Genomic DNA, 27,443 nt, shown 5'->3' on the forward strand with positions numbered 1-27,443 from the left:
TAATAAATTATATATATATATTTTTTTTTTTTTACAGGACAAGACTACGAAGATAGAGGACTGGAGTTATTTACGAGTTCTCAGCTGGATGCGTGGAACGGCGCTGAATTCTCAGACTCAGCCGAGTCAAGTTCTGATGAGAGCGATTCGGGCCACGCGGAAATACAACCGCTGTTCAACGAAAGAGATCTACACAGGTTGTCTTATGACACCCTGCGTCGTACGAATCGTAATTTCGAACGTATATTAGATCTTGTGGGGAGACCCTTGTCGTATCAAGAGACCGAGGAGATCGTGCGTGCTTCTCAAAGCACCATCGCCGCTAATCTACAAACCATAATCGACGCTCAGATTCAACACCAACAAACGCTAGACCGGGCGATTGAATTCTGGATGAATAGCCACGAGCAGATTATTCAGGAAAATCGTGGACTACGCATGGAACTGGCCGGTGCATTACACGAAGTAAGAGACGAGCAACAGCTTTCAGTAATAACACTGTCATTATTTAGCGAGAGATTAAACATTATTCAAAGAGTGTTGACTGATTTGTATGATATAATTATGAGGGATAGAAGATGATAATATTTTTGTAGTTCTGCTATTTCGCTTGATGTAGTAGCAGTAACTGATTTGGTTAATTTTTGTTGATGTAACCGTTTGATTCATCTGTATTTCATTTATGCATTTTTGATTCGTTTACAATATTTTGTACCGTCATTATTGGGTATTTCTATGTATTACAGGTGTGCTTGTTATTTGTAAAACACTTGACATTCATGTATGTGTATGGCAACGGGTGCACACGTTTTGCTATAATATAAATTTTGTCTCTTTACAATAAAAACTAAAACAAAAAGCAAAAACAATGGCTTCTAAAAGATGTTATAATTTACAAGACGGGGAAACTGATGGGGAACCAGAGTCTAACCGATCTAGAAGCGGTGAACTGCGTAATCTGATAAATCATCAACTAACTATGCTAAACCCCAATATCCTTAACAGAACTGAAACGTTACAAAATCTCATAAGCAACCAACATGAATGGCTGCAATTGACTACACAAAATAATAATAATAATAATAACGAACAGGTCGGGGGCGTGATCCCATCAGCTAGAGAATCCTTAATGCCTGATATTAATTTAAACCAAGACGAAATTCGTAGACTTGCCACAGAAGGGGGCACTTTTGGAGAGTTCACAGTAGTAGCACGTCCAAGATTCAATGGTCTAGAAATTCACAGAACTTTAAACCCGGGCGATATAGCTACTACGGACCTAGCTGCCTATAACATTCTTCTCAATACGATTTTAGATGAAATCGTTACATTCTCCAGGCTAATGGCTGGGGATACGGGGTATATCAATATTTCACTAACAGGGGCCAATCTACCTACGGCTATTAATGCGGTTTTAACGCCTGAAAATAATCACAATGCAGATTTATTCATAGATCAGATAGAACGGGCTGCTCAAAGTAATAAAGAGGTTTCAAATGATACTCAAATGAATTTTAGGGTATCGATCGCGATGGATAGATCTGGTGGCGTCCGCCGCAAAATAACAGATTTTGCAATCACCGAAACAATCCGAAAGAATAAAATGAATTTATTCTGTCCCATAAATGTCGAAGACAACATGTGTTTTAGCTACTGCCTAGCACATTTCTTGAATCCGAAAGTTCCAGACGATGAGCTGAAGAAAATAGCCGAAGAGATACACACTAGGGCTGGTTATACAACACAAACCAAAATAGGTTTTCATGACATCAGTATCTTCGAGAGATTTCTTGACTTGAAAATAGTTGTGTTTCATAGAGACTGTTCAGGGAAATTGTTAGTGTACAAAAATAGTGATGAATTGCACCCAAAGACGGTCCATTTATTCATTCATGAATCACACTACTATCTGATCAAAAATCTCAAAGCATTCGTAGGTAATAGTTACGTATGCGAATTCTGCTACAAAGGGTTTAACGACATCAGACTACACAAATGCAAGTACGCATGCGATATTTGCCTCGACTCTGAATGTCACACCCACACTAAAAAAACCTCACGATGCAATGATTGCAACAGAATGTGCAGATCCGCATACTGTTACGCAAAGCATAAACAGTCTCGAGTACCCGGTGAGAGGCCACAGTGCGATGTGGTGAAATATTGTGACAAGTGCTGTGTGAATTACAGAATGACAGGTGGCGGAAATAAAAATAAAAAAAAGCACAAGTGCGCCCCCAAGCGTTGCATACATTGCGATGCAGTTTTGGCACCTGAAGGCATACATAATTGCTACATACAACCTGTCAAACCGGATGAAACTGACGAGAAATACGTATATTATGATTTTGAAACGATGTACGAGGGAGGCAAACATGTACCTAATTATGTCTGTGCGATAACCCACGACGGCAAAGAGTTTACAGCGGCTGGTACAACTTGTGTGGAGAGCATGATCAAACACTTTCGACGTAAAAAATACTCTAATTACACATTTTTAGCCCACAACGCATCAGGGTTTGACTCGCACATATTACTGGAATATTTCGTAAGCGAAGGGATAGCCCCCAAGATCATTATGCAAGGTTGTAGAATTATTTATATGTACGATACGGCATTCAAACAGAGATATATAGATACACTGAGTTATATGGCTATGTCTCTGAGTAAGATACGCTTAATCTTCCCGTAAGAGATAAAGGTTTTTTCCCTCATTTATTTAACAGAATAGAGAACGCTGATTACGTAGGTCCGTACCCGTCTAAAGAACTTTACGGGTATGACAAAATGAGCACTGCTGATCGTTCCAAATTTGATGCGTGGTACACCTGCGTACAGGGTGGCGTGTTTGACCTTAAAAAGGAGCTGGCATTTTACTGTCGCAATGATGTAATCATTCTGCGGGAGGCGTGTATTAGCTATCGGGCAGAATTTGTGGAGTGTTCAAAAATTGATCCGTTTAAATGCATAACGCTGGCCGGTACCTGTATGAAGGTGTTCAAAGCTAATTTTCTGAGTCGAGACACTTTGGCGTTGACGCATAATAATGCATACGTCAATCAGTTCAAGACATACTCCAACACGTCAATCCAGTGGTTGGAGTACATTAAAGAAACGAAAAACGTGGATGTGCATCACGCATTAAATTACGGTGAAGTTAAATTTGGGCCTTATCATGTGGATGGATATTACGAAAAATCTAGTGGTGAGAAAATAGCATTAGAATTCCTCGGGTGTTTTTATCACGGGCATGATTGTAGATTTAATCCAAACGATTTAAATCCACTATCAAACGTGCCTTTCGGTGTTCTCAGGAGACAGTCTGATAATAAACTGCAGGTTTTGCGTGACGTGTACTCCTTACGTGTGATCTCTTTATGGGAGTGCGAATGGGAACGTTTAAAGCAACGTGACCCGGGTGTTATGGCCTTTATGGCCTCTTACACCACTCCCGAGCGCTTGAGGCCACGGGACGCGTTATTTGGTGGGCGTACGAATGCCATAAAACTTTATCACAAAATTACAGAGGAAGAGCGCATTGATTATTTTGACTTCTGTTCACTTTACCCCTACGTACAGTCCCATAAAACATATCCGACCGGCCACCCGAGAATTATTTTTAAGGATTTTGAGCCGGTGGAGAATTATTTTGGACTCATTAAGGCCGAAGTGCTGCCTCCACGAAAACTCTTTCACCCCGTGTTGCCTTACAGATGCGCGAAAAAATTAATGTTTCCACTCTGTAGGACGTGTGCTGAGGGCGAGATTCAGACAATCCCCTGTAACCACACTGATGAGCAAAGAATTTTGCGCGGCTGTTGGGTCAGTGTTGAATTGGCGCGAGCTATTAAACACGGCTATGTAGTTGTGAAAATAGACGAAGTCTGGCATTTTTCTCAGACGTCAGACAGCTTATTCAGTGGCTACGTGAAGACATTTCTCAAAGTCAAACAGGAAGCATCAGGATTTCCCTCGCACGTAGTCACAGACGACGACAAACAGACATACATCAAGAATTATCTTGATAAAGAGGGGATTACGCTTGACATTGAAAAAATAGCACACAATCCGGCAAAAAGAACTATAACCAAATATATGTTGAATTCTTTGTGGGGAAGATTCGCATTACGCCCAAATCAGCCGTCTACGGAGCTTTTGACAGAGCCCGAAGAGTTTGCGCAGTACATTTTTGGTACGGGGCGTGTGATAAACCATTTTTCTTTCGTATCTGACAAGGTTGCTTTGATACAGTGGTCGTATGCGGGGCAGGATGAGTGCCTGACACGTGACGTTAATGTATTTATTGGAGCATTTACAACGGCGTACGCGCGTTTGGAGCTTTACGAGCTGTTGGATAAATTAGGGGAGCGTGTTGTTTATACAGATACAGACTCTGTCATTTTCATATCCAAAAACGGGGACTGGGTTCCGGAATGTGGTCCATACCTAGGTGATCTTACGAGTGAATTAGAGCCAAATGATCTAATCCAGGAGTTCTGCTCTTCAGGACCAAAATCATACGGGTATCGAACCGCGAAAGGGCATGTTTGTCTTAAAGCTAAAGGCATTACGCTTACTGCTGAGAATTCCCAAATAGTGTCCCTACAGAGTCTGATTGGTCTGGTCCGTGGTTTTGTAGAATCACGTGACACATCGCACCTGCTGGCGCAGACAGATGCCATTGTTCGTGATAAGAGGAGATTCACACTTCACAATAGAACAATTGTAAAAAGCTTCAGAGTCGTGTACAACAAACGTGTGCTCCTGTCTGATTATACAACCATACCTTATGGATTCTAGTAATATTTTGAATCATTGTAACATGTGTGAAACCGATGATTTTGACTTTAGACTGCAACATCCCTTCTCAGCCCTGGTGTCAGGGCCGAGTAACAGCGGGAAAACCTATTTTGTAAAAACTTTGATGTATAATTCAGAAAAGATGTGTTCTGTAAAATTTGACAATTTTATATACATTTACAGCTGTTGGCAGCCACTATATGATGAATTGATGCAAGTGTTTGATATTAAATTTATTGAAGGTATACCAAAATCACTGAATGATGAATTTTTATTCCCTCCCCATAAGAAATCATTGCTAATCCTTGATGATATTATGGATAATGCATCTTCTAATACAGAAGTTCAGCGAGCGTTCACGCAATATACCCATCACAATTCAATAAGTACAATATTAATAATTCAAAACTTGTTTTTTCAGGGGAGATCTAGCCGGACTATAAGTCTTAATGCAAATTATTTAATCATTTTTAAAAATCCTAGAGATAAACAGCAAATCGGTGTTTTGGGGAGACAGATGTATCCCGGGGAAGCAAAATTCTTTATAGAGGCATATCAAGATGCTACAAAATTGCCATATGGTTATTTACTAATAGATTATAAAGCAAAAACGCCTGAAAGATTTAGGCTCAGAACAGATTTGCTCTCATCCAACCCAGTGGTATACATACAGAGGGGCAGAAAGTAGCAAAGCAGATATCACCATGAGTTCGAGGCTTTCCAGAAATTTACCTCTTTTAAAGTTATTATACAAAGGTACGCCCAAGCAAAGACGACTTATTTTACAATCGGCCTCTGATGAATTCATATTGGCCCTATGCGAAGCTGCTCTTAACGTCCTTCACGGTATAATACCTCTTACAGCGAATCAACACAGAAGATTAAGAAAGAGGAAAACTGAGATAAAATACGTAGCTAATAAGAAAATTAACATTAAGAGAAAAAGACGCATGATTAATCAAAGAGGGGGGTTTCTACTGCCACTCTTGAGCGTTGCCATACCATTTATTACCAGTCTGATAACGCCTAGATAGTGAAAAAGTATGGAGTATGCCGAGAAAATGTATCTCGTACCGAAACATCAGCTGGATAAGTTGCGAACGGGGCATCCCCGTGAAACAATTCATAAAGTTGTTGAGGACAACTTGGACGTAACAATAAGAGACATATTACAGAGGAATGATCTGGACGCACACGGAAAAGCTAAGCTTTACACTAAAGCTTTGCAAAGATTTCTGGCATTGGTTAAACAAGGCGACGCTGAGAGTAACTCATTAACCCTTACATTACCTCAACCCGATTCACGCTACGGTGACACGCACACAGCAGGGGCTGAGGGCCATAATAGGCCTGACACTAACAGTGACAGTGTGAATGCAGAGGATGAAATTGTGAACGAAGTGTTAAACAATGTCCCTCAGAGGAGTTTAAAAAATATCAAATACATTCTAGATAAAATGGGTAAAGCTAAGGATGTGTGCTCATGGACAGACTCTGGAGAATTTGTGTTTAAAGGAAAACCCATTGCAGGATCACACATGCTTGATCTGTTGAAAAGCATAACAAGGCCTCATATGATACGTGATGATCGCAGACCAGTAGGCTGGCATGAATTTCTGGAGGCATTTGCTGGTTTAAACATACCATTCTCGACGATAAGTAATCATCATGTTAAACGTATGATTGAATCTTTTAAAAGCAAGTCGTCTATAGATGGTATTGAAGTTGCTTCACCTATAAGGTCTAAAAAGAAAAGACACAAGTCTGGAAAACAACCGTACCCCCCTCCATCATCACCCCTCCGAGGTAATATTTCAGATGGAAATGTATTTAATTCGCCTCTATTGGACTCGAGTCAGTGGTTGACTTTTTAAGTCTGTAGGCCTGTGTATGGTCATTTATTAATTTATTAGTTCTTTTGTTTAAATGATGTATACCATAATTATGTGATTGTGATCACTCATTTATGTATGTATATTTTTATGCTGACAATAAATAAAGGAAAAAGAAAATGTAAAAGTTTTTATGAATCCTTTTTTATTTGTTAAACATGGGTATACACACACACACACACACACACACACACACACATCAGTGATTAACACATCATCTGAAACATTTTTCCAGTTTGTACACACTGGACACACTTAAATGTTTTACCACAGCATGACCCAGGCTTCAATTTCTTCACAAAAAGAGATACCATTAAGTCATTTTTAATTAAATCATCATTATACAACTTCATAACATCCTCATAATTGCAACCTCTTGATATGTGATACAGAAAAAACACACAATGCTGTCCACAAACATCAGATGCATAATCCTGAACTTGTTTGTTAGAGTACTGAACGTGCCGAGAGTTGTTTTTTAGAAAGTCTTGAAAGGATAATGGAAAGCACTCCGCGTCTGGTTTGTTGCCGAAACTGTCAAAAAAGCATCCCACTCCATCTTTGTTTAGATATACACAAATCCAGTGCTCGCCAGCCATGTTTGCGGGGTCGGTGTTTGCTATAAAATAGCATGGTAAGTCCATTAATGGCTCTTTGGGGAGGTGATCACATGGGAATACTCCTAAAAAATGAGCGTTACAGGAGATTTTCTCCATGACACCTGTCAGCTGTATCGTATTCATTTCACTCAGTAGTATTCAGCATGTACCTGTCTTCTGTTGGAAATTTCGATGATAGAATCAAAGATCGAATAAATGATGATATTAACGGTCTGTCTGAGAGGCTCTCGAAACCGTGCTTCTAATCTGATGTTACCTGTTTTAATTAGAGACACATGCTGACCACAGCCTTCATCGGGGCTAAGGTTAAAGGCATAGAGTGTGTAGCCGTTGAGGAAATCTTCACGGTCTATAGACATTGATTGATTCTTGAGATGTTTTCCTGTCGCTAGGACCAGCTGATAAAATTCTCTAACAGCAGACCCGTTATCGTACTGCGGCTGGAGCGGACGGGACGGGATGCTCACTCCGTCGACCGATAGAACCATAAATTCAAGAAAAAAATGTCTAAAGGCAAAGGGGTTTTTATCATATGCACCTGTAAAAGCAGAGTTATCTGTCATCGCCACGATGATAGATTTCGGTAGTGTCCCGAGAAAGAGATTTTCCTGATTAGACACTCGTGAGCCAGCAGGTATGGAAAAATTCTTTACACACACTCGTTCTATGGGGTACTTTGCAGTGGTAGATAGAAGGGCTTGGGCGTGGCCCAGACGCACTGCCGGTGAAACCGTCACTTTTTTCACAAAAAGAGATGCTGATAAAATATTGAGTTTATAAGCAACAGCGTCACTCCTCATTAGACAAAATTCATCTTTTGCCCTGGTCATACGAATCTTTATATCGACACCGTTTAGCAGTAATTTCTCCTGAAAGAAAATATCACTATGGATTGGGGCTAATAATTCTACGATGTTGCTCGCGTTTGTGAAAGCGGCCCTCTTCGTTAAACCGGCGTTTGCACCTGCAGGATCTGTGATGTCCATATGACCGGCCGTATCTTTGTAAAAAAGACCGGGTGAAAAGTTGCTCTCCAGGGTATCTTTTCCATAGTTCATAAGCGCTTCCACGATACACCTGTAAGGGTAAGTATTGGAGCTTTGTGAAACCAGACGGTCCCCCAAAGAGACGTCAACCTGTGAAAATATACACGCTCCAGGATAATTTATCAGACCGACAGGTGCACCGTCGGGTATGTTAGAGCCATCCGGTCCTGTGATTTTGACTCGTGTATATAACAGGGTATTATTCAAATCTGTGTAATCCTCGCCAGTACCTGCTATGAAAAACTCTAGTGGAGAGTTGTCTGTTATAGCCGTAATGGGCGGAACCTCCACATAGGTATTTTTTTCAATCGCCGTTTGCGTCAAAGGCACTGTAAAAAGGTCTAATTCCGATTTAATACATTCATCCGACATGCAATGTAACAGCGCCATACTTTTAGAAAATAGTGTTTGTGCGTCTTTTAGTTCTTGTAGATTTTTTCACACGACGACTCCGAGGTCTCTTTGCAACTGAGAGTTTTCTGCTCGTGCTTCTAGTCTTCTTCTTCACGTGACGGCCACTCCCCCTTCTCACCCGAACCCCCGGGGGCCTATAGCTTTTACGGGTCATGACCATCAACCCACTGCCGTCCTGTCCATTATTATTATTATTATTATTATAAGGCTTTGTTAGAGCTGTAGTAACAACATCGCCGAATATATTTTTCGCAGCCGTTTTTAAATGAGGTTTAGCTATACTGAATCCCCTTTTTAAGAACGGTAGGGCCGCACGAAAAAAACTTTTAAAAATTCCACCGATTCCAGAACCATACATTGCGTTCGACCCAATAAAACCCGGCAAACCGCTACCGGCCTGGTTCCGATAATATTCAACATATCGATCGGGATCGGGTCTGTATGGAGTGAGATGAGCCATTTTAAAACAGGTGATGTTTCACAGGTCTGAAGTGAAGCTTGGCGACTACTTTTCCGTAAGTGAACCGTACGTCTTGATTTTGGTCGTCTTTCACTTCAATTGTAATCTCTGTAATAGTGCTTTTATTAACACGTACGTAATGAGGCTTGTCGTATCTAACACTGACTATCTTGTTTGGCTCACCGTCTATATGTACGGTTGTTAATAAAGGAACGAATACGTCACCGACCGATTGATAATCTATAATGTCTGTGTACAGATATAACGTGTAAAATCCACCCCTTATGTCTGATTGGTACGGTGCATATACTATAGTCACAGCTCTGGGTTCTTGACCTTCATGGATGTGAGGGGTCGTTTCTATAGAAACCCCTGGCTGGACCCCCAGGATGACCGCCAGTTTTCCATAAAATGTTAATGAGATCCTTTGAGAGGATTTTAGAAAAACCTTATTCCTTATATGATCGTACCCGAGATGTGTTTGTGGAGGTAGCGACGCATTTATCTCCCGGAGCAAAAATGGTACATCCTCATAATATCCGGACTTTAAACTATTACGCAGCACGGGTATAGTTTGAGCCTTATTATCGATATGTATATTAATACCGTCACTAACGTTAAAATGTTCACCGGCAACAGGCTGTAGCAGCTTTTGGTCACAGTTGATAATAAAGGAAGCGTCCTCTTCATTAAACGTATGCCATGATATGGGATATTCAAATTCAGCTAGAGCCACTTCCCACGGCCCCTTCAGATTTATAGTTTTTCCCAGTCGGGTTCTGTAATTAGATATTCTGTTTTCTGGGTAGACGACCCTCGATGCATTGCACGGTAATGTAATGTAGAAACCCTCTTCGATCATGATGAATAATTTTTTTCTCCTTAAATGACAGGTGTCTTACAAACCCTAAGCCTTTAAGGGCTTCTGTAAGTTCACCACCTCCTTTTCAGATACCCAGGAGTTAAATTTTGGGCCCCAGCCATACCACTTTACAAGAACCTGCATAGTTTTACCCCTACGACGTCTATCTAAAATCTTTTCTATTTTGAATGATTTATCATCACTCACAATAATTTTCTGTAGTTCCTCTTCATAAAAACACCCATCAATAACCTCTCCATCGTAGTCTTGTATCTTGTATACCGGTGGCTGTCGGGGTAAACACGCTACTATAGTAAAGTACTCCTCTGTGTAATTCTGTTCATATCCTTTAGAGAATATATTTCTGACTTTAGACACTCTAACAACATCGCCTATCTTATAAGCAAAGACAGGTGTCTCTTTACGGAGCTTTCCGTACAAGTTGTTGAATACGGTTGTTTCATTTTCTTTATGAACATCAATTGGTCTCATTCGTATGGATTTATGATAACTGCAGTTATACCCGTCGGCTAGATCTTGTAAGATGTCGCAGTAGCGTGTAGAGTTGACGGCCGTTAAATATCTCCACATGCGGCCTTTTAGAGTCCTGTTAAACCTCTCGACCACACAAGCTTTTAAATCACTGGCTGTGGTAAAATGATGTATGTTATACTTTTTTGTTAATTGCTGAAAATGTTTATTGAGGAATTCCTTTCCCTGATCCGTTTGGAGCTTTTCTGGCACCCGCTGCTCTTTTAATATCGATTCAAACGCTTTAGTCACCTCCTGTCCCGTCTTATTCTTCAACGGTCGCACCCATGCATATTTGCTAAATACATCTATACACGTTAGTAAGAATTTAATGTTATCGTTATCCTTTGAATAAGCAGACATATCGACCAGATCCGCTTGAAACTGTACATCTTTTCCGTACACTACAACTCTGTTTCGCTTATATTTTATAGGGGCCGTCCGATGTAGTGTATAGGTATCTTGACTGGACAGCCAGTCGGTCACATCCTTATCTTTCAGACGTATACCATATTCTTGTAATATTGTTTGCTTTAATCTTTGTTTACCACCAAAAGCGCCTGGGCTTGATGGATTGTAATATATTTTTTTCATGAGCTCAGACATGTCGTCTATCTCTCTCTGCGTTTCACAAAATAATGATCAGATGAACGGTGACATACAAATTTTTATTTCAGAATATATAAAAAGTACATGTTTTACAAGGACAAATTATATCTCGTCCAAATAAAAAAGAAAATTCACACACGTTGCATAATTTTTCACTAACATGTAATCAACCAATGTATCTATAATTTTACATACATCGTCAGGTTCATTTCTTGTCATCAGTATTACACATACATCAGTCACATAAGTACAAAGACATAATATGTTGCCTATTTTAAAGGATTCTTTACATTCAGGCATCATTTCGAGAATATTTGTTATAGTTGTACATGGTATACCATTGCAGCCAATAGCCATGTTTATCATATCGCCCCATTCGTTTGACAATCTCCTCACAACATTCATTTGGATCTTTAATTTCACTAATCGTCTACACACATCACTGTCTGTTACATTAACAATCTTGTACAGCAAATTTGATATTTCACACCTGACCCGTTGTTTAAAGAAATATTCAGACAGGCAGTTAGAGCAGAGAAGGTTTCCCATTGCAGGATCAGCAGGTAGAATCAACAACGGCAGCAGCAGCCTCGGCGGCTAACTTCCAGTTGTCAACGGCGTTGTAAATCACTTCCTCGCAGCTTTCATCCACAAGCTTCTGCCTCATAGAGGCCAGTTCTTCCACAATGTAGATCTCATCTCTTAGATCGCACAAGACAGATTCAACAGTACCTTGGATTCTTTGCAGATGAGGTGTTAGACCGAACGGCTTCAGCGTATTTGCTAAAATGTTTTTTAGCTCGGGCTTAAGCAGTTTTTGACTGATCTCGTCGTAACAGCCGTAAAAATAATAGGGAGCAGGTTCAAACAGACATGAGTGTCTTGTTTGCGACGGGTGATCCACTTCGCAGCCTGCACATTCCTTTTTCATTCGCTTATCGATCAGGTGTTCCAGAAGGACTGTAACGACGGCCTTAATGATTCTGTGCCCCGTTACACCAATGCAGCCATCCACACTATCCTCATCGGGAACCCCGGCGAGGGGTCCTGGGGGGGGAATAGTTTGCGAGGAATGCCAGATTATTAAAGCCCAGTTCTGTGCAGAGCGTAGTCAGCCAGGTGTTGCATTTTTGGTGATGACATCCATCTGTAGACAATGAAAGTTGTTCGGTGTTGAGAGGTGTAGCTTCGTTTTCTTGAGACATGATGCTTGAATGCTGTAGAGGCTTCTTCTGCGGCAGATATTTAATGTTTGTAGAATGTGGGTGGGGCTACATGAACACCACGCCTACTAGGAACGCACCATTCAGGGTGAAATAGCTTCACTTTGACGTTGTTGTAGCGATCAAACGCTTCACACCACTTAAACATCCTGTCTATTTTAAAAAATACATCTTCCAGCACAGGTACGTCTTTCCACTGAAACATAAATTTAATGCGATAGTATTTCAAATGATCCGCCTCAGATATGGGCCACGTACGCTCCGGCAGTTCCTTTCCAAAATCGCTTCCGAGTATGTACACATAATCTTCGGGGTGTTTGTTAACATGATCTCCGAGCAGTCTGAATCTCGTCCCCGTCAACCCGTTCCACTCGGCTATAAACAGGGGCTCGTCTCCTCCGTCTTTCAAATCGCGCCACACTTGTGTATAAAATAGAATCCATTCCTTTTCTGTGAAAACCAGTTTTGGGTCATCCGGTGTATTCGCCGTGTATCTATCATCGTTGTCGATATTGATCAACCTAACCTCTCGTGCGTTTTTGTTAAAATTGTAACTACACACACGAGTGCCCGTCAAATGAAAATCGTATTTGACATTATCCAGCGGTTCATGGAGAAACCTGGATAGGCAAGGCCCATGTTTCTTTCTCGGGGCTAAAGATAGATGATCCATAGACTCGACAACGGTTCTCTCTGGAGTTTTAGGTGCAGATGCTTCAGCCATTGTTACAGAATAGTTTTCTATTTGAAAACAAAAATAAAACACAAGCTGCTTTCTGTGTTTAGATAGACTGCTGAATTGCTCGGCCTTTTAAACACACACCGCAAGGAGTGTGGGGGGGAGCAGGTGCATTCTCCAGCGCCGATGGGCGTGTTGGGGGCGGAGACTGAGGGTGTGTCTTTACACACGCTCCCACAGCTCATTCCGCTTCTGCCATCGGAGAGAGAGGACGCTTTTACACCAAGCTCCATAAGAAAACATTGTTTTTTTCCTAAAGAAAACTCGTGTAAGTGAAATAACATTATTCGTACTTTCTTTCTTTGATATGTTTAATACATATACCTTTTTTGAACCTACTCTATAACTTTATATTTCTGAAAAACTTTTTTAAATGATTGAACATTGACTTTTCTTTTTTAAATGATTGAACATTGACTTTTTTAAATGATTGAACATTGACTTTTTTAAAAAACATCTAAAAACGTATGTGAAATACAATCTTTGTTTAATAAAAACTGATTTCCATGATCTTATACTTGTCACTGCTATTCCTATCCCAAAACCCCACTCAAGAGTACATTTGAAACATTCTTTGATTGTTTTCAAACAGTTACGAAAGCACACATACACAAAGTTACAAAAACAGTCATAAATTCCTTTGAAAGGGGGGTGTATAGGAGGAGGAGGGTGGTAAGAAAACAGATGGTCAAACAGATAGTCATAAAACAGGTGTCCGGAAATTGTGTCCAGGAACAGGTGTCCAGTCCGGTGGGAGGGAGGGGGGGTTATGGAATTTTTATTACCCCATCAATCAATCAAATCTGACACATGGTGCCCTCTATTCTCTCTGTTGGTCAAAGGCCTTTTTTTTTGGTAAGATTATCTGTGAAGATGTTTTTGAAAAATAATGGGATGAGTAGTATCAATTTAGTTTGTACAAAGTCTGTTAAATATATAAATTAATCAACATGACCTCTGCATTTATAAACAGAAACAATTCTTGTGGCTATAATTGAAAATGTTGTGAAATTACATTTTATTAATGACAACTCTCAAAATAAGTTTTTAGTTTAAAGATATATATGATAGGTAAGATATTGTTTCTGGTCTTGAGGGACTAGATATGCTTACACTGCTGCAGAGCAAGTGAAAACTTGGTACAGCTGAAACAAATGCATACATGCTCCAGCAAACATGTATGATATCCTGCTGCACTATAGGCATAAACAATACCTACTTTAAGCAGATAGGTTGATACATAAACACACAGTACATCATTAGAATTTAAATGAGTAACAAGACATACCATGATCATCCAGTAGCCATGGCCATGCATAACTTTCAGATGCCAGAATTGCACCAGCTGACTGCAGTTTTTCAGGTGCTGTCCTGTTGTATTCATCTACAGCTGTACTAAGTTTGTCTTTTTCCTCCAATTTTTTTCTGCGGAGTTTGTGTCTTCTCTTGTTTCCATCTAAAAAGACAAATGCATGCCATAATATGTGCAATTTAAGACAAACTAATTATTATTATTATTATTATTTTTTTTAATATGTATTTTGCATACTGCTTTCTTATAAGGAATGTTTGAAGTACATAAAAAATGTTTTCCCTACAAAGTTCAGTTAACTGCCATCTCATTAAACAATGCAATCCAAAGCTTTAATTGCTCAATGATTTAAAATGATTGACTGTTTAAAGTGTTCTAACCCGTTTGACGGTAAAGGTTGTGCTTCCTCTGCCTGATGCTCACATAAAGAGTCTTAATCGTCTTCTGCAGCCCCTGTTGACTGCCTGTGTTCTCCTCACTTGTTGCTAAATTATTGATAAGATAGACATTTATAATAGGAATGAAAATGTGCATGTATGATTATATCAGAGGTATAAGCTTAAAAAGTATATATATATATATATATATATATATATATATATATATATATATATATATATATATATATATATATATATATATATATATATATATAAAGCATACATGATGCTATATGAACAATAAAAAAAAAGTATTTAAAAAAAAAATAAGTATACTAGTGCATCTTTAAATCATGACTACCTGTATCAGCCCACTGTTTGCTTTTTCTGATCCAGTCTTGAAGCTTGTCATCTGTTACTGCCAAGTCTGCCTTCATTGCATCAAGGTTTAAGGACTCCTCCTGAATTTTTGCTTTTGTCTAATGAATAACAGGATACCATAAAGTGCAATTATTAAAACATACAAAACTAATGACAGATGCATTTATAGTTATTGAAAATGAGAATGGAAAACAATATTACAATTATTGTAAAATTGTTTTTGAAATTCAGTTTTGACTTTCTAGTGATTTATCTAATACCAATCGCTTTTTTGTTTGCACTACAAACTGTGATAAGCATAATTAAACACAGAAAATTTACTTTCACCTATAAAAGAGAAAAGAAATATACCTTTATTAATCTTCGGGACAGCACTTTTGCAAGGCTTTCAATTTTGCGTTTGTTCCATGCCATGGCCTGGATGGTAATCATGTCTGTTCTAGCTAGAAAATACATGAAATAATATAAAGAAAACAATAGTTCCAATAATGTTACTTGTTTCATTTTTTATTTGTTTAGAGGGCTGATATGAAAATGGTATTGGACTTGCGCTAACATGGATAACACTGGCATACAAGATCAGATAAAAGTTCACTAACGGCATTTAAAAATTAAAGTGTTTATCTTTAAATTATATTTGGTAACTTTGCAGCATACACTTACCTCCTTTGGTCATGTATTTACTGCATATAGCAGTTCTTGACAAGAAGCTGTTAACCTGTTCAACCTCTTCACCCAGTGTGGTGCCTGCTCCTTCTTGGTTTCGCCCACCCGACTTAATCTTGTGCATGGAGATCAAATCTTTTTAACAGTTTCAAAATAATCTCAACCAGAAACCAATACATTTTATAATTAATGAAAATAAACAAGTCACAAATTGGTAACTTTTTTAAAAACAGTTTACCTCACATTTCCAAGAGTGGGCCTTTGCATGCATTACCGACAGAAATGGCTTCATGTCCAGGAGAGGAGAGAATTCTGGACAAATATTTGCAATTCTTTGCAGGTATGGCCAGTACTTGCAAATCACGTCGGTGCACATGAACTGAACATTTCTTGAACTCAACTCCTTCTGTAAGAACATGGGATAAGCAAAAATTTCTCCCCTCATCATGTTCAGACTTCTCAGCAGCACACCATGTGGGCAGACAGCCACCTCCATGCCCTCCTCATCCAGTTTGTAAATTTTTTTCGGGACAGATTCCCGTGCTGCAGTCCACTGGCTCGAGCCACAGACACCTTTTCCAGTAGACTATGAAGAAAAACAATGTGATGAGTTAACAACACTGCAATAAATTACATTTATCAATAAATATCTAAATAAATATGTGTAAAGAAATGTCAATCTATTAGCATTTTGTTCTACACATTTTGAGCTTTTGAATTGTTGCTTTACTGCAATTGCAAGCCATTAAGACAAAACAATGGAACCTACATGCTTTGTCTGATCATTAATGTAGTCCACAAACTTTGACACTTCTTCATCCTCACAGACAAAGACACCCTTAAACAGGTCATGATCTTCATCCCTAGAAAAAATTACAAATGCTTTATTTGATTATCTAATAAAAAGCAAACTAGAACAAAATATTATTTTGAAATGCTTTTTGATCAAAACTTATAGATCTTATAGATTCTTATAGATCAAAAACCCTATAAAAAATAGCTCACTCCCAAAAATGAAAAGAAATAATTAGCTAATTCATTCAATTAATACTCGGCCAAAGAACTCTGTCCGCTGTCCCAGTAAACTGGTGAAGGACTGTCTTGACAGCCCAGGAGCTGTCAGTTTCATGTGGTCATAGGACACAATATCTATTTTATATGTTTCACAGTTTGCTGTGGCAGGCCAGTAACCAGACTTGATCAATAAAGGGATGCTGTTTATTCTGCTCATGTGACATTGTGAGCATGTGAATTGTGGCAAGCTGACATTGTAGCGACCTATTGAAATAATACAAATGTATTCATGATGCATTTGTAATTTTGAAAAAAACAACAACAATAATTTATAAAAGATTTATAACCTTTTTACCTTCAGACACCACAATGGAATCAGTGGCACAGTGGCAAATTTGCTCAGGTGCCTCAAGAGGCAAAAGGCAAGCTAGAAAAAACATTTAATGCCTGAAAACACCACACGCTGCTAACTACACACAATATTTAAAGCAGAAATATGTTGCTGGTCACGTTATTCGTGTTGTTGCGATTTGCAAGCGACCCCATTAATGTAAGCCTCAGTATTATTTGAGATGATAGCCTATGTCTCATTGATAAATACAATGCAAATAGTTCCGTCTCTTTGGATAAAAGGGAAACGGAAATAAAAATAAATAACAGGCTGAACTGTACCATGATAATATGTCTGTGATATTTACCACTTTCATCTTTTATTTAGGCCTACATCAAAAGGCAGATAAGCGTGTGACATGTAGCCTAAATATTTTTGAAAATTGTATAGAAATAGTTATATTAATGAATGTAAGCATGTATAGCCTATTCAGTTCACGTGAAAAGAAAGAGACAGAAAAGTGAAACGTGAATTGGGTGAGTTTTCTTTATTATGTTTGCTTGATAGAGCCAGTTCAGTTCAGTTCAGTTTATTATTCATCCGTTCAGGAAATTTAATTTGCACAAGTGTCCAAACACATAATTTATACAATCACACACATCATTACAATTACAATTGATTTAAAATAGAAACGACAGTCGGTATGAATGAGTGTTTAAATCTCTTTGAGCCAGCATATAGACCTATTTAAACATTATTATTATTTATTATTAATATTATGAGAACTTTAATGCTTCACCAAACTCAGCTCAGACCCTCAGACTGGTCTGACTAGTTTATATATTTTCTAACTGTTCAGACTTACTTTCCCAAAAAATCCCATTGACTTGCGTTATCTGAGCAATGAAGGCCGTAATGATTAAAGCTGTCCACTAGAAATATGTCCACATATTTCTGCTTTAAATATTGTGTGTAGTTAGCAGTGTGTGGTGTTTTCAGGCATTTGTTTTTATTAAATTGCATTTGTCAGTCCCGCACTCGTATTCTGCCTGACAGAATGAAAGCTGAAGGCGGAGCTGTTTGACCAATCTGATGAAAGAGGCGTTTCAGCGCCGCCCACGTGTGGAAACGAAATATCGAACACATAAACCAATTTATAAACCACAAACGAAACATGAAAAATCGAGCCAAAATCTCATTTTTTCGTTTTTTAAACTAAACAAAAAAACGAATAAACACCGGATTTATCTGTTCTCGTTATTCCATTCTAAACAGGAAATGAAATGATCAAAACGTAAACGGACCTACCTGGACCCGTTATATAAACATGCAATATCGTTGACGAAAAAAGACAAGTCTAAAATGTAGACTGAATGACACTTTAAGCAGAACATCTCAAATGGAGACTGCTTAAATGCAGCTTACTTGTTTATTGGTGTTTTCAGATCATCCGCGCGCGAGAGGGAGATCGCGTGCATATGGTTGCCAGATTGGACATGTTTAGGTTAAACACCGGATGTGTTCTTTTCACAGAAAAGCTCTGTTTGGGGGATTTAAATGGCAACCGTACGAATGCAAGCTCTTTCTCGCATACAGATGATCTGAAAACACCAATAAACAAGTAGGCTGCATTTTATCAATCTCCATTTGAGATGTTCATCTTAAAGTTGGTCTGTGTTCTGTCAGCACGGTCAGGACTCATGAGCTGCTTCGTTGAACTGCAGCGTGCTGTGAGCTGCTGAAATAAGCCAATCAGAGCAGAGCTCAACATTAATATTCATGACTCTTCCAAATAACGCAAAAACAGAGGTTTTGTTAGCCTGGCAAGCCAGACCCACATCAAGATGTTTGGTCTGGAAACTCACCATAGACAATCTCAATCCGAGGGGCGGGATAAACGGTTGTCTTTCAAACTCCCTCTGCACACGATAGGATAGCGCTACACCAACCAGAGCAACGAAGGTTAAACAGAGCTCGCTGATAGATTAAACATTCGCCATATCCGGTCGGCTAAACTCCGAACACATCTTCCCTTTTTAAGAATGACTTCAGTGCCGTTCTTTGTTCTTTTCTCAGAGAAAAGCTTAACTCCAAGTCTTCCAGAGTCGCGGTTAAAGCTGATTCAAAAGACCGCCGCCATTCGCCAGTTTCTGTGTTTACTAGAAGCACGCAAACGCTACTCGGCCGTCGTCATTATGGCCCCGCCCGCCGACTCTATACATGATGTGATTGGGCCGTCCAGATTTTGAGGAACACAGCTCAGAATGGTATTGAGAGTGCCTAGACGACACTTGCGGGCAAATTAAATTTGCTGCCGCTAGGGTGCGTCTAGATTTCTAGGCTAAGATTTTGTAACAGAGAACTGTATTTGGACACACAGACATCAAGAATCAGCATATGAATCTCAACAATGGTGACATGTTCCATCTCACAATGCATTCTGGGAGCCACCCAATTATAAAACTGATGGCTCCCAGCATGCATTGCAGCATGAACCATTTCACCATTGTTGAGAATCATATGCTGATTCTTGATGTCTTGCTAAAATAATTGGTTCTGTAATTTTGAAAAAAAAAAAAAAAAAATTCTGATTTCAAAATCTGACCTGTGGCAAAAGTAAAAATAACACATTTGGTCAGTGATGAGATTAGTAAATCATTCTATTTCATTACGAAAATTATATTGACTGATTTGCTTCTGGCTTCCATTTTAACTAAGTAAGTGTTTTAGAAAACACTGTTAGCAACACCGCTCTTCAAAAAGCCAAGTCAAACTGCTCAACTAAAGGAAACACTAATCAGCATAATGGTGACCAAACATTTTACATAACACATTAACATCTAAACCTGTTAATTCTCAATAAGATATTATGTAGATGAACAGTATGACAGGAATAACTGTGAAGTTGTTTAATCCTCTGCTGAGATCTTCAGAGCTTTAATGTCTTCTTTTATCTTCTGTTGATTCCATCTAAGGCTGTGGCTGAAGTCAGTTGTAGTTCTTGTGTTTCTCTGTCCTTCAGTGATTCTGCTCATTATCATCAGGTGTTCATCACTAATGGTCAATCACCCCTTAATCCATCTCTTAATTATCTCATTAACTTTAACACTGCTTCAGTGCTAATTTAACTCTCTGAGTGGGACCAAATACACTCTGAGCAGTGTTGATTTAACACTGGGGATTTTGCTGTGTTGTAAATGGACCTGTAAAACTGTATCTGGACAATTTTTGCCCTTAAATAAACCACATACCCTCTATGTAGATATCAGAGAACAATTATTGTTTCAAATCATTCTAGGGCACCTTTAATATTGAGAAGCCGCATTCGAATAGGAGAGAGTGAGGCACAAGAGCACTTTTTTCCCACAATAATTGCACATGTCTAGTACACATGTATTTGTTTCATTAATACAGTGTATTCCTTTTTTTGATTTACCCCAAAAGAAAGGAAGTGAAATGTGAAAACATATTACGGAGCCGTACTAAATTAAACCACACCACAACAGAAACAAGCCACAACACGACAAAATCGTCACAACACAACAGAATCAAGCCACAACACAGCGAAATCACCACAACACAACGAAAACGCCACAACACAACGGAAATGCTCCTGGCCACGGGGGGCTCTCAGAGCGCGGTAAAGTTAGATTTATTGCCATTGTTCTAGCAGAAATTATGGCAGTCATTACTGTGTTACAGTGGTTGAAGATGTCAGACCTGATAGAGTGGTATTAGACTCCAAAGCTGTCATAAAATAGCATACAGTCAATGGCATCTGTCAGAGAAGACATAATTCTACTGCATCACATTTGGTTAAGATTTCATCTCAATGGCATAGATGTTCAGTGTTGTTGGTTGCCGCATGAGGGAGTGAAAGGGAATGAGAGTGCAGACAAATTAGGAAAAGAGGCATTACAAAAGGAAATAACAGTTCCATTTCACTTGGAACATGAGAAGGAAAAACAGTAGTTCACAAGAAAGATGTTGAAACATACCAGAACTGATCAGAGGAAAAAGGAAGGGATATAATAAAAATACAAAAGTCTGTCAGTATTACAAATTATAGGGAAAGGAACAGGCGGGAATAAATGACAAGACTGAGAGTAAGACCACACATGATTCAATTTCACGTTGTTTTTAATGGGGAAAGGAATAATGAAAACTGAAAATGGACTAAAGAAAATGTTGAACATGCATGGCATATTGCAATGTATACTAGCCTACATGAGGTGGAAAAATGGGTGTTGCAAGATAGGGTTCATGAGGAAGGGCGGGAGTGGAATTTGATGGGGATACTGGGAACAGATGCAGAGGGAGAGATAATAAGAATCACCAGGAAGGCCACTATTTAAACACAGGAATGATGAGCAGAAATATGAGAATATTTTAAAATTACATGATGTCTCCTCTACAGAAGGTGGCGGTATGCACCTTTAAGTTGTTTGCAATCCGCCATTAACTAAGAGAAGAAGAAGCAGTATTATGGGGAGGGGGAGGGGTTGCCCTGTGACGCGACGCTGGTTTCTGTCAGGTCCTGTACGAAAATGTAAAATGCCTCCTTTAAACCATCAGTGGTTATTCGTTGTTGTAGCTTGATCGACTCAAACATGTCTGGAAGAGGTAAAGGCGGCAAAGGACTCGGGAAAGGAGGCGCTAAGCGTCACCGTAAGGTTTTGCGCGATAACATCCAGGGAATCACCAAACCCGCCATTCGTCGTCTGGCTCGCCGTGGCGGCGTCAAGCGCATCTCTGGTCTGATCTACGAGGAGACTCGCGGTGTGTTGAAGGTGTTTCTGGAGAATGTTATCCGCGATGCCGTCACCTACACCGAGCACGCCAAAAGAAAGACCGTCACCGCCATGGATGTTGTGTACGCGCTGAAACGACAGGGACGCACCTTGTACGGCTTCGGAGGTTAAACGTCTGAAATCAGGAGAAACTTCATTAAATCAACGGCTCTTTTAAGAGCCACACACACTGCCACATAAAGAGTTAATGCTTTAGCTTTCTCAATCATATAATTGGTTATAATGCTGTTTTCCTGCACCGAGGCATTGGAAATATCAGCATTCATTCATTATCGATAACCGACAGATAATGCCCAGAATGTAACGTTATAGCACACGAAGACAGTTTGTATTAAATGTTTATCCATGTACCGATTATTAAATAAGATGTTTGATAAAACAAAGGAAGGGACAATTAGATCAGAATGGGGCCAAGTTAACAAATGCAGAAAACAAACAAAACTAAATGGTTTTTACACAAACATTTAACTATCCCCATAGTTTAAACCATGCAGTTTCTTGAATCAATGAATTTTCGAGGAAAAGCTGTTTGAGTTATTTGTACATAGTCCCTTTCCTACAAAAAGTTACTTGCTTTTTTTTATTACAGTGTTGCGTATTTATCTTATTTCCTTAAAATATTAATAAAAAGAGCGGGAATGAAACAAAGGAGGGCGTCGTTCAGACAAACACATTACGGTGGGCGGGACTATCACTTAACCGCATGTGATTGGCCCTCGTTAAGATCGTGATGTTTGAGTTGTCCAATGAAATGCGACTTAACGGGTTTGGCCTATGAAACCAAACAATCAGAAGGTTCCAATGCCGCTTAGCAAATTAGCATAGGGTAGTGAATAAAAGCCTCTACATCACGCTTACAGCTCACATTAGTAATTTTAACTCACTCGCATCATGCCTGAGCCTGCGAAGTCTGCGCCCAAGAAGGGATCGAAGAAAGCAGTCACAAAGACCGCCGGTAAGGGAGGGAAGAAGCGCAAGAGGTCCAGGAAGGAGAGCTATGCTATCTACGTGTACAAAGTCCTGAAGCAGGTTCATCCTGACACCGGTATCTCTTCTAAGGCGATGGGTATCATGAACTCTTTCGTCAATGATATCTTCGAGCGCATCGCCGGTGAGTCGTCTCGTCTCGCTCATTACAACAAGCGCTCCACCATCACATCAAGAGAGATCCAGACCGCAGTGCGTCTGCTGTTGCCCGGTGAACTGGCCAAACACGCCGTGTCTGAAGGCACTAAGGCCGTCACCAAGTACACCAGCTCCAAGTAAAGTCAACTGAGGGCTCTGACCCACCCAACGGCTCTTTTAAGAGCCACCCATCTGTTCGTTTAAAAGAGCTTGTAACAAATACATAAACGGCTTTCCTTTTGAGATTAATAGTTATTGCATTGATGGTCCGTTTCAGCACAATGCTGTTAAGATACTAAATTGTCATGAATTAATACCCTGATATAAATTACATCAAGCGTATGCACATTTTGGTAGTTTAGTATTGGAAGCAAAAAAAGAACTCAACTGGGGCTTGATCTAAAATAATTCTTAAATTCTCACTCAATTTCTGTGGAAAACGTGCTGATTATGATCTCCACTAAGCCAAACTGCAACAAATTCTACAAAACCTAACATAGTTTTTTTTCCTCACTGCATACACTGAACCAAACGACCTACAACTGTAAGTTTACTTCATCTGTAACATTAGCTAGTTCACTGGGCCTAAATGTAAAGGACTCACGTTATGGTTTATTGCTTAATCTTATACTAGGAAACGGCTATACTGCAAATGTCAAATGCAAACTATACTATCACAGATCTAAACAGCGCAATGTAGATGAACATGACTTGAACAACATGGGGTGAATTCTGGAATCCACTGCTGCTTCAATGTAATGAGCGATTTACAATCAAAGTATTAATATTTACACTTTTACATATTAAATGATTTTAATGACATGCATGGTGTTATCTATTATCTATTTGTTAGCCATTTGGAATTATTCAACCTGAAGTGATGACATAATTTAAGGTATATTGTAATGTGGTGGAAAATTGTATCTGCAGCACAGCCTACAACCTCCGTGTGAGACTTGAAGCTGACTTCTGCTGATGAATCTGCGAACTATAATTCAGTTAACTTTTCTATCTTTTCATCATAGTTGATCATGTGGTTTTTAACTGTAAAATCCCCAACACTAGTTTATACAAACCTCAAATTTCCATGTCAAACGCAATCATTTCAGTGGCATTTTTTTCCTTCATGTGTAACAAAAACAAACAGCCTACCAACAACATAAAATGTTGATTTTAATGCTAGACTCACAAAACCCAAGAGATCAAAATTATTTGCTCTCGTTCTTTATTAAAGAATATTATGTTGTTTTCCAGCCTTAATCATTCAGCACATCCATCTGTGTTTAATGCCACAGGAAAAAAAAACTGTAGAGTTGTCAAATCAAACATTTAGATTAAAATATGCATTTTCATGCATAATAAAGTTTATGTAAGAAACAGTAACTTTAGTTTAGGCTCTACAAGGGCTGGATGTTTTCTTACAGAACTTGCACCAAAACCTATTGAATTTAGGCCATGCCTTTGCTTTTCCTTGTATCTTTTAGTCATTTTAAACTGTCTTTCTGGTTTACATCTGTGGACCAGCAATCGTATATTTTATGACCTACTACACGTTTTATATACTAAGACATGCAGGCCTATTTACTGCACCACACAATGTAGATCAGGGGTGTCCAACCCTGGTCCTGGAGGGCTACCACCCTGCAGATTTTAGCTCCAACCTGAATCAGGTAATCATGGTGTTCAGAGCTGCTTGATAATTACAGACATGCGTGTTGAAGCAAGGTTGGAACTAAAATTTGGAGGATGGTACAAAAATAACAAAACAAATAAAATAATTGTCATTGTTGTTTTTAACAATCTAATCAGTAAGAAATCTGACTGGCTGGTAATATTAGCGAAGTTAAAGGGTTAGTTCACCCCAAAATGAAAATGATTTCAGTAATTACTCACCCTCATGTCGTTGGACACCCGTAACACCTTTGGTCTTCGGACCATAATGAAGATATTTTTGTTGAAAGCTGATGGTTGAGAAAGGCTTCAGAAAGGCCTCCATTGGCATTCCGTAAATTTCCACTGACCCACTCACAAGACCTATAAAGGCACTAAAGACTTCATTACAAAGTCCATCTCACTACAGTGGCTGTACAATAATTTTACAATGCAACGAAAACTTTGTGCGCACAAAAATCAAATTAATCATAAAAAATAAAATAAAGACGCAGATCTGCCGTTCGATTCATGACCCAGAAGAGGAGGAGTGCCGTTATCGCGTGAGTTCCAGGTGAGTTCACGTCAGAGACCTACACGGAAGACCATAGATTGGTGGATAAAGTCATTATTTTGATTTTTTTGCACACAAAAACTATTCTTGTCACTTCGTAAAATTACTGTACCGCCAATATAGTGAGATGGACTTTGTAATGACGTCTTTATGGGTCTTGTGAGTGGGTCAGTGGAAATATATTGAATGCCAATGGAGGCCTTTCTGAGGTCTTTCTCAGCCATCAGCTTTCAACAAAAAAATCTTCATTTGTGTTCTGAAGATGAACGGAGGTGTTACAGGTGTCCAACGACATGAGGTGTTTGGTCGCTTCTAACTTGGTCTCTTTTTGGTACCATATAGTGAATGAACTGGACTTAGTAGGCTAAGATAAATGCTATCAGAATGTCACCATGCGTCAGAGAGATAAGTGCATGCACTGAGACGAGAGAGGTATGTATCAAATTGTCTTAGTTAAGGGAATAACAGTTTAATATGAAAATTAATAGGGACAGTTTCTAAAAAGTGCAGAACATTTGGCTTTCAGTGTTTGGGTCATTTGCATTATTGGTTGGACTACAAAATGTTAGTTGTTGACATTAAATTTTAATTGCAACATTAAAAATGATTTGTTGGATCCTTAAAGCTACACTGTGTGATACTTCCCGCCATCTAGTGGTGAAAAGATACATGACCATCCAGTGAATAATAGTTTCTGTTCCTGTCCATTTAGATTTCGTTTCAACTCCTACGGTGGCCGATTTAGTCAAAGATTATGGCTTCCAGTTCGACCTCTTCGATGAGTGTTGCTTCATGTGATGAGGTAACTTTTGAAAACTATTATAATTTGCAGTTATTTAATTTGGCAAATGATCTATGATCAAATAAATGTAAAATGATTAATAGTTTTACATTTTCGTTTTATTACCATTTCATTCCTTACATTAGCTATCAGGTTCCCAGACGAATGCAAGCTAATCTTAGTAAAGTAACTTTTATCAGTGCTATTGTTATTCTGTATATTGTAAGACATCACTAGCGTAAGGCAAAGTTAACATTGTAGGCTATATCATTTTCTCTAATGACCTACCTGTGCCCCATTCATAGGTGTAGGCTAGTCATAATAAGGTGCCATAGTGTGAAATTTATTTACATCGTACAATAATACATCTTAAATGAATAAGATTACAGGACAGATGTAAAAGTAAAGGTGAAATGAAAAATAACTAAAATTTAAAATGCCTACAAATTATAATGCAATTGAAATATTAATCTCATGTTATCCGTCATAGAACACGGATTTATGTTATAAGGTAAACAATACTTTTTCATCATTGACGCGAGGAAAACTATCCTAGACGTCGTTCTAGTGTTATGCACAGCACAAATATCCTCGAGAATAAGAGTGATCCTCCATCATCATATAGCAGCCTCAAGCAATCCTCCTCTTCACATTCGACACAGTGCCATCGAGTGCTAAAACGCGAAAACGAAGCTTGAATTTATGGGTATGTCCCTCTTTGGCAAATGTACTTTCAAGATGGAGGAGTAACATGGCGACCGCCATCCTCACCCTCACCCGTATGTATTTTCAATGGTATATTATAAAATTACGAGAATGCATTATTACTTGAAAGAAGTAAATATACATTAATGAGCACATATATTTTTGAAAGAACTAAGTGATTTTAGCTAAGAATAAACTAAAAAAGTTACAGAGTGTAGCTTTAAAACATCATGATGACATTAAAATCACAGTCCACAGCCGAGCAAAGTTGGAAACCCTGATATTGTTTAGCAAAATGATATCCATTTAAATACACCAATGTCCAAAGTATGTTTTACTCAGGACTCAGTTTTGGTTCAAGGTTATATAGATAGACGAAGTATGTTTGGTTTGTACGTGTGAGGCACAAAATATCCTTACCAATCTCCTCACTAATATGATGGAACATAGTAAAAATTGTCTTTCCTATAATTACCAATCCGGTCCTTACCAATTATGGCCTCCTAATAATCCCCAT

At 38.9% G+C, this 27,443-nt stretch overlaps 4 protein-coding genes across 4 annotated transcripts in view; 2 read left to right on the top strand and 2 right to left on the bottom strand.

Moving 5' to 3' along the window:
* LOC137055625 (caspase activity and apoptosis inhibitor 1) overlaps window positions 1-14,969 on the bottom strand; it is a 41,367-nt gene extending 26,398 nt beyond the window's left edge. Inside the window, exons 1-2 of the mRNA XM_067429504.1 lie at window positions 14,889-14,969; window positions 14,485-14,652 (exon numbers count right to left, since the gene is read on the bottom strand). Coding sequence (XP_067285605.1) covers window positions 14,485-14,580 — 96 coding nt within the window. The 5' untranslated portion in view covers window positions 14,581-14,652; window positions 14,889-14,969. The remainder of the gene's footprint in view (window positions 1-14,484; window positions 14,653-14,888) is intronic.
* Window positions 1-27,443, bottom strand: part of LOC137055543 (E3 ubiquitin-protein ligase TRIM39-like) — a 440,141-nt gene that overhangs the window by 318,107 nt on the left and 94,591 nt on the right. The window lies entirely within an intron of this gene.
* LOC137072654 (histone H4) lies at window positions 21,891-22,202 on the top strand. Its single transcript, XM_067440933.1, has one exon. The coding sequence runs from the start codon at window positions 21,891-21,893 to the stop codon at window positions 22,200-22,202; it is 312 nt and encodes a 103-aa protein (XP_067297034.1).
* Window positions 22,740-23,547, top strand: LOC137083265 (histone H2B). The gene has a single exon (XM_067449082.1). The coding sequence runs from the start codon at window positions 22,983-22,985 to the stop codon at window positions 23,355-23,357; it is 375 nt and encodes a 124-aa protein (XP_067305183.1). The 5' UTR covers window positions 22,740-22,982; the 3' UTR covers window positions 23,358-23,547.

The sequence above is a fragment of the Pseudorasbora parva genome, chromosome 1 (assembly GCF_024679245.1).
Source record: "Pseudorasbora parva isolate DD20220531a chromosome 1, ASM2467924v1, whole genome shotgun sequence".
Taxonomy (NCBI): Eukaryota; Metazoa; Chordata; class Actinopteri; order Cypriniformes; family Gobionidae; genus Pseudorasbora; species Pseudorasbora parva.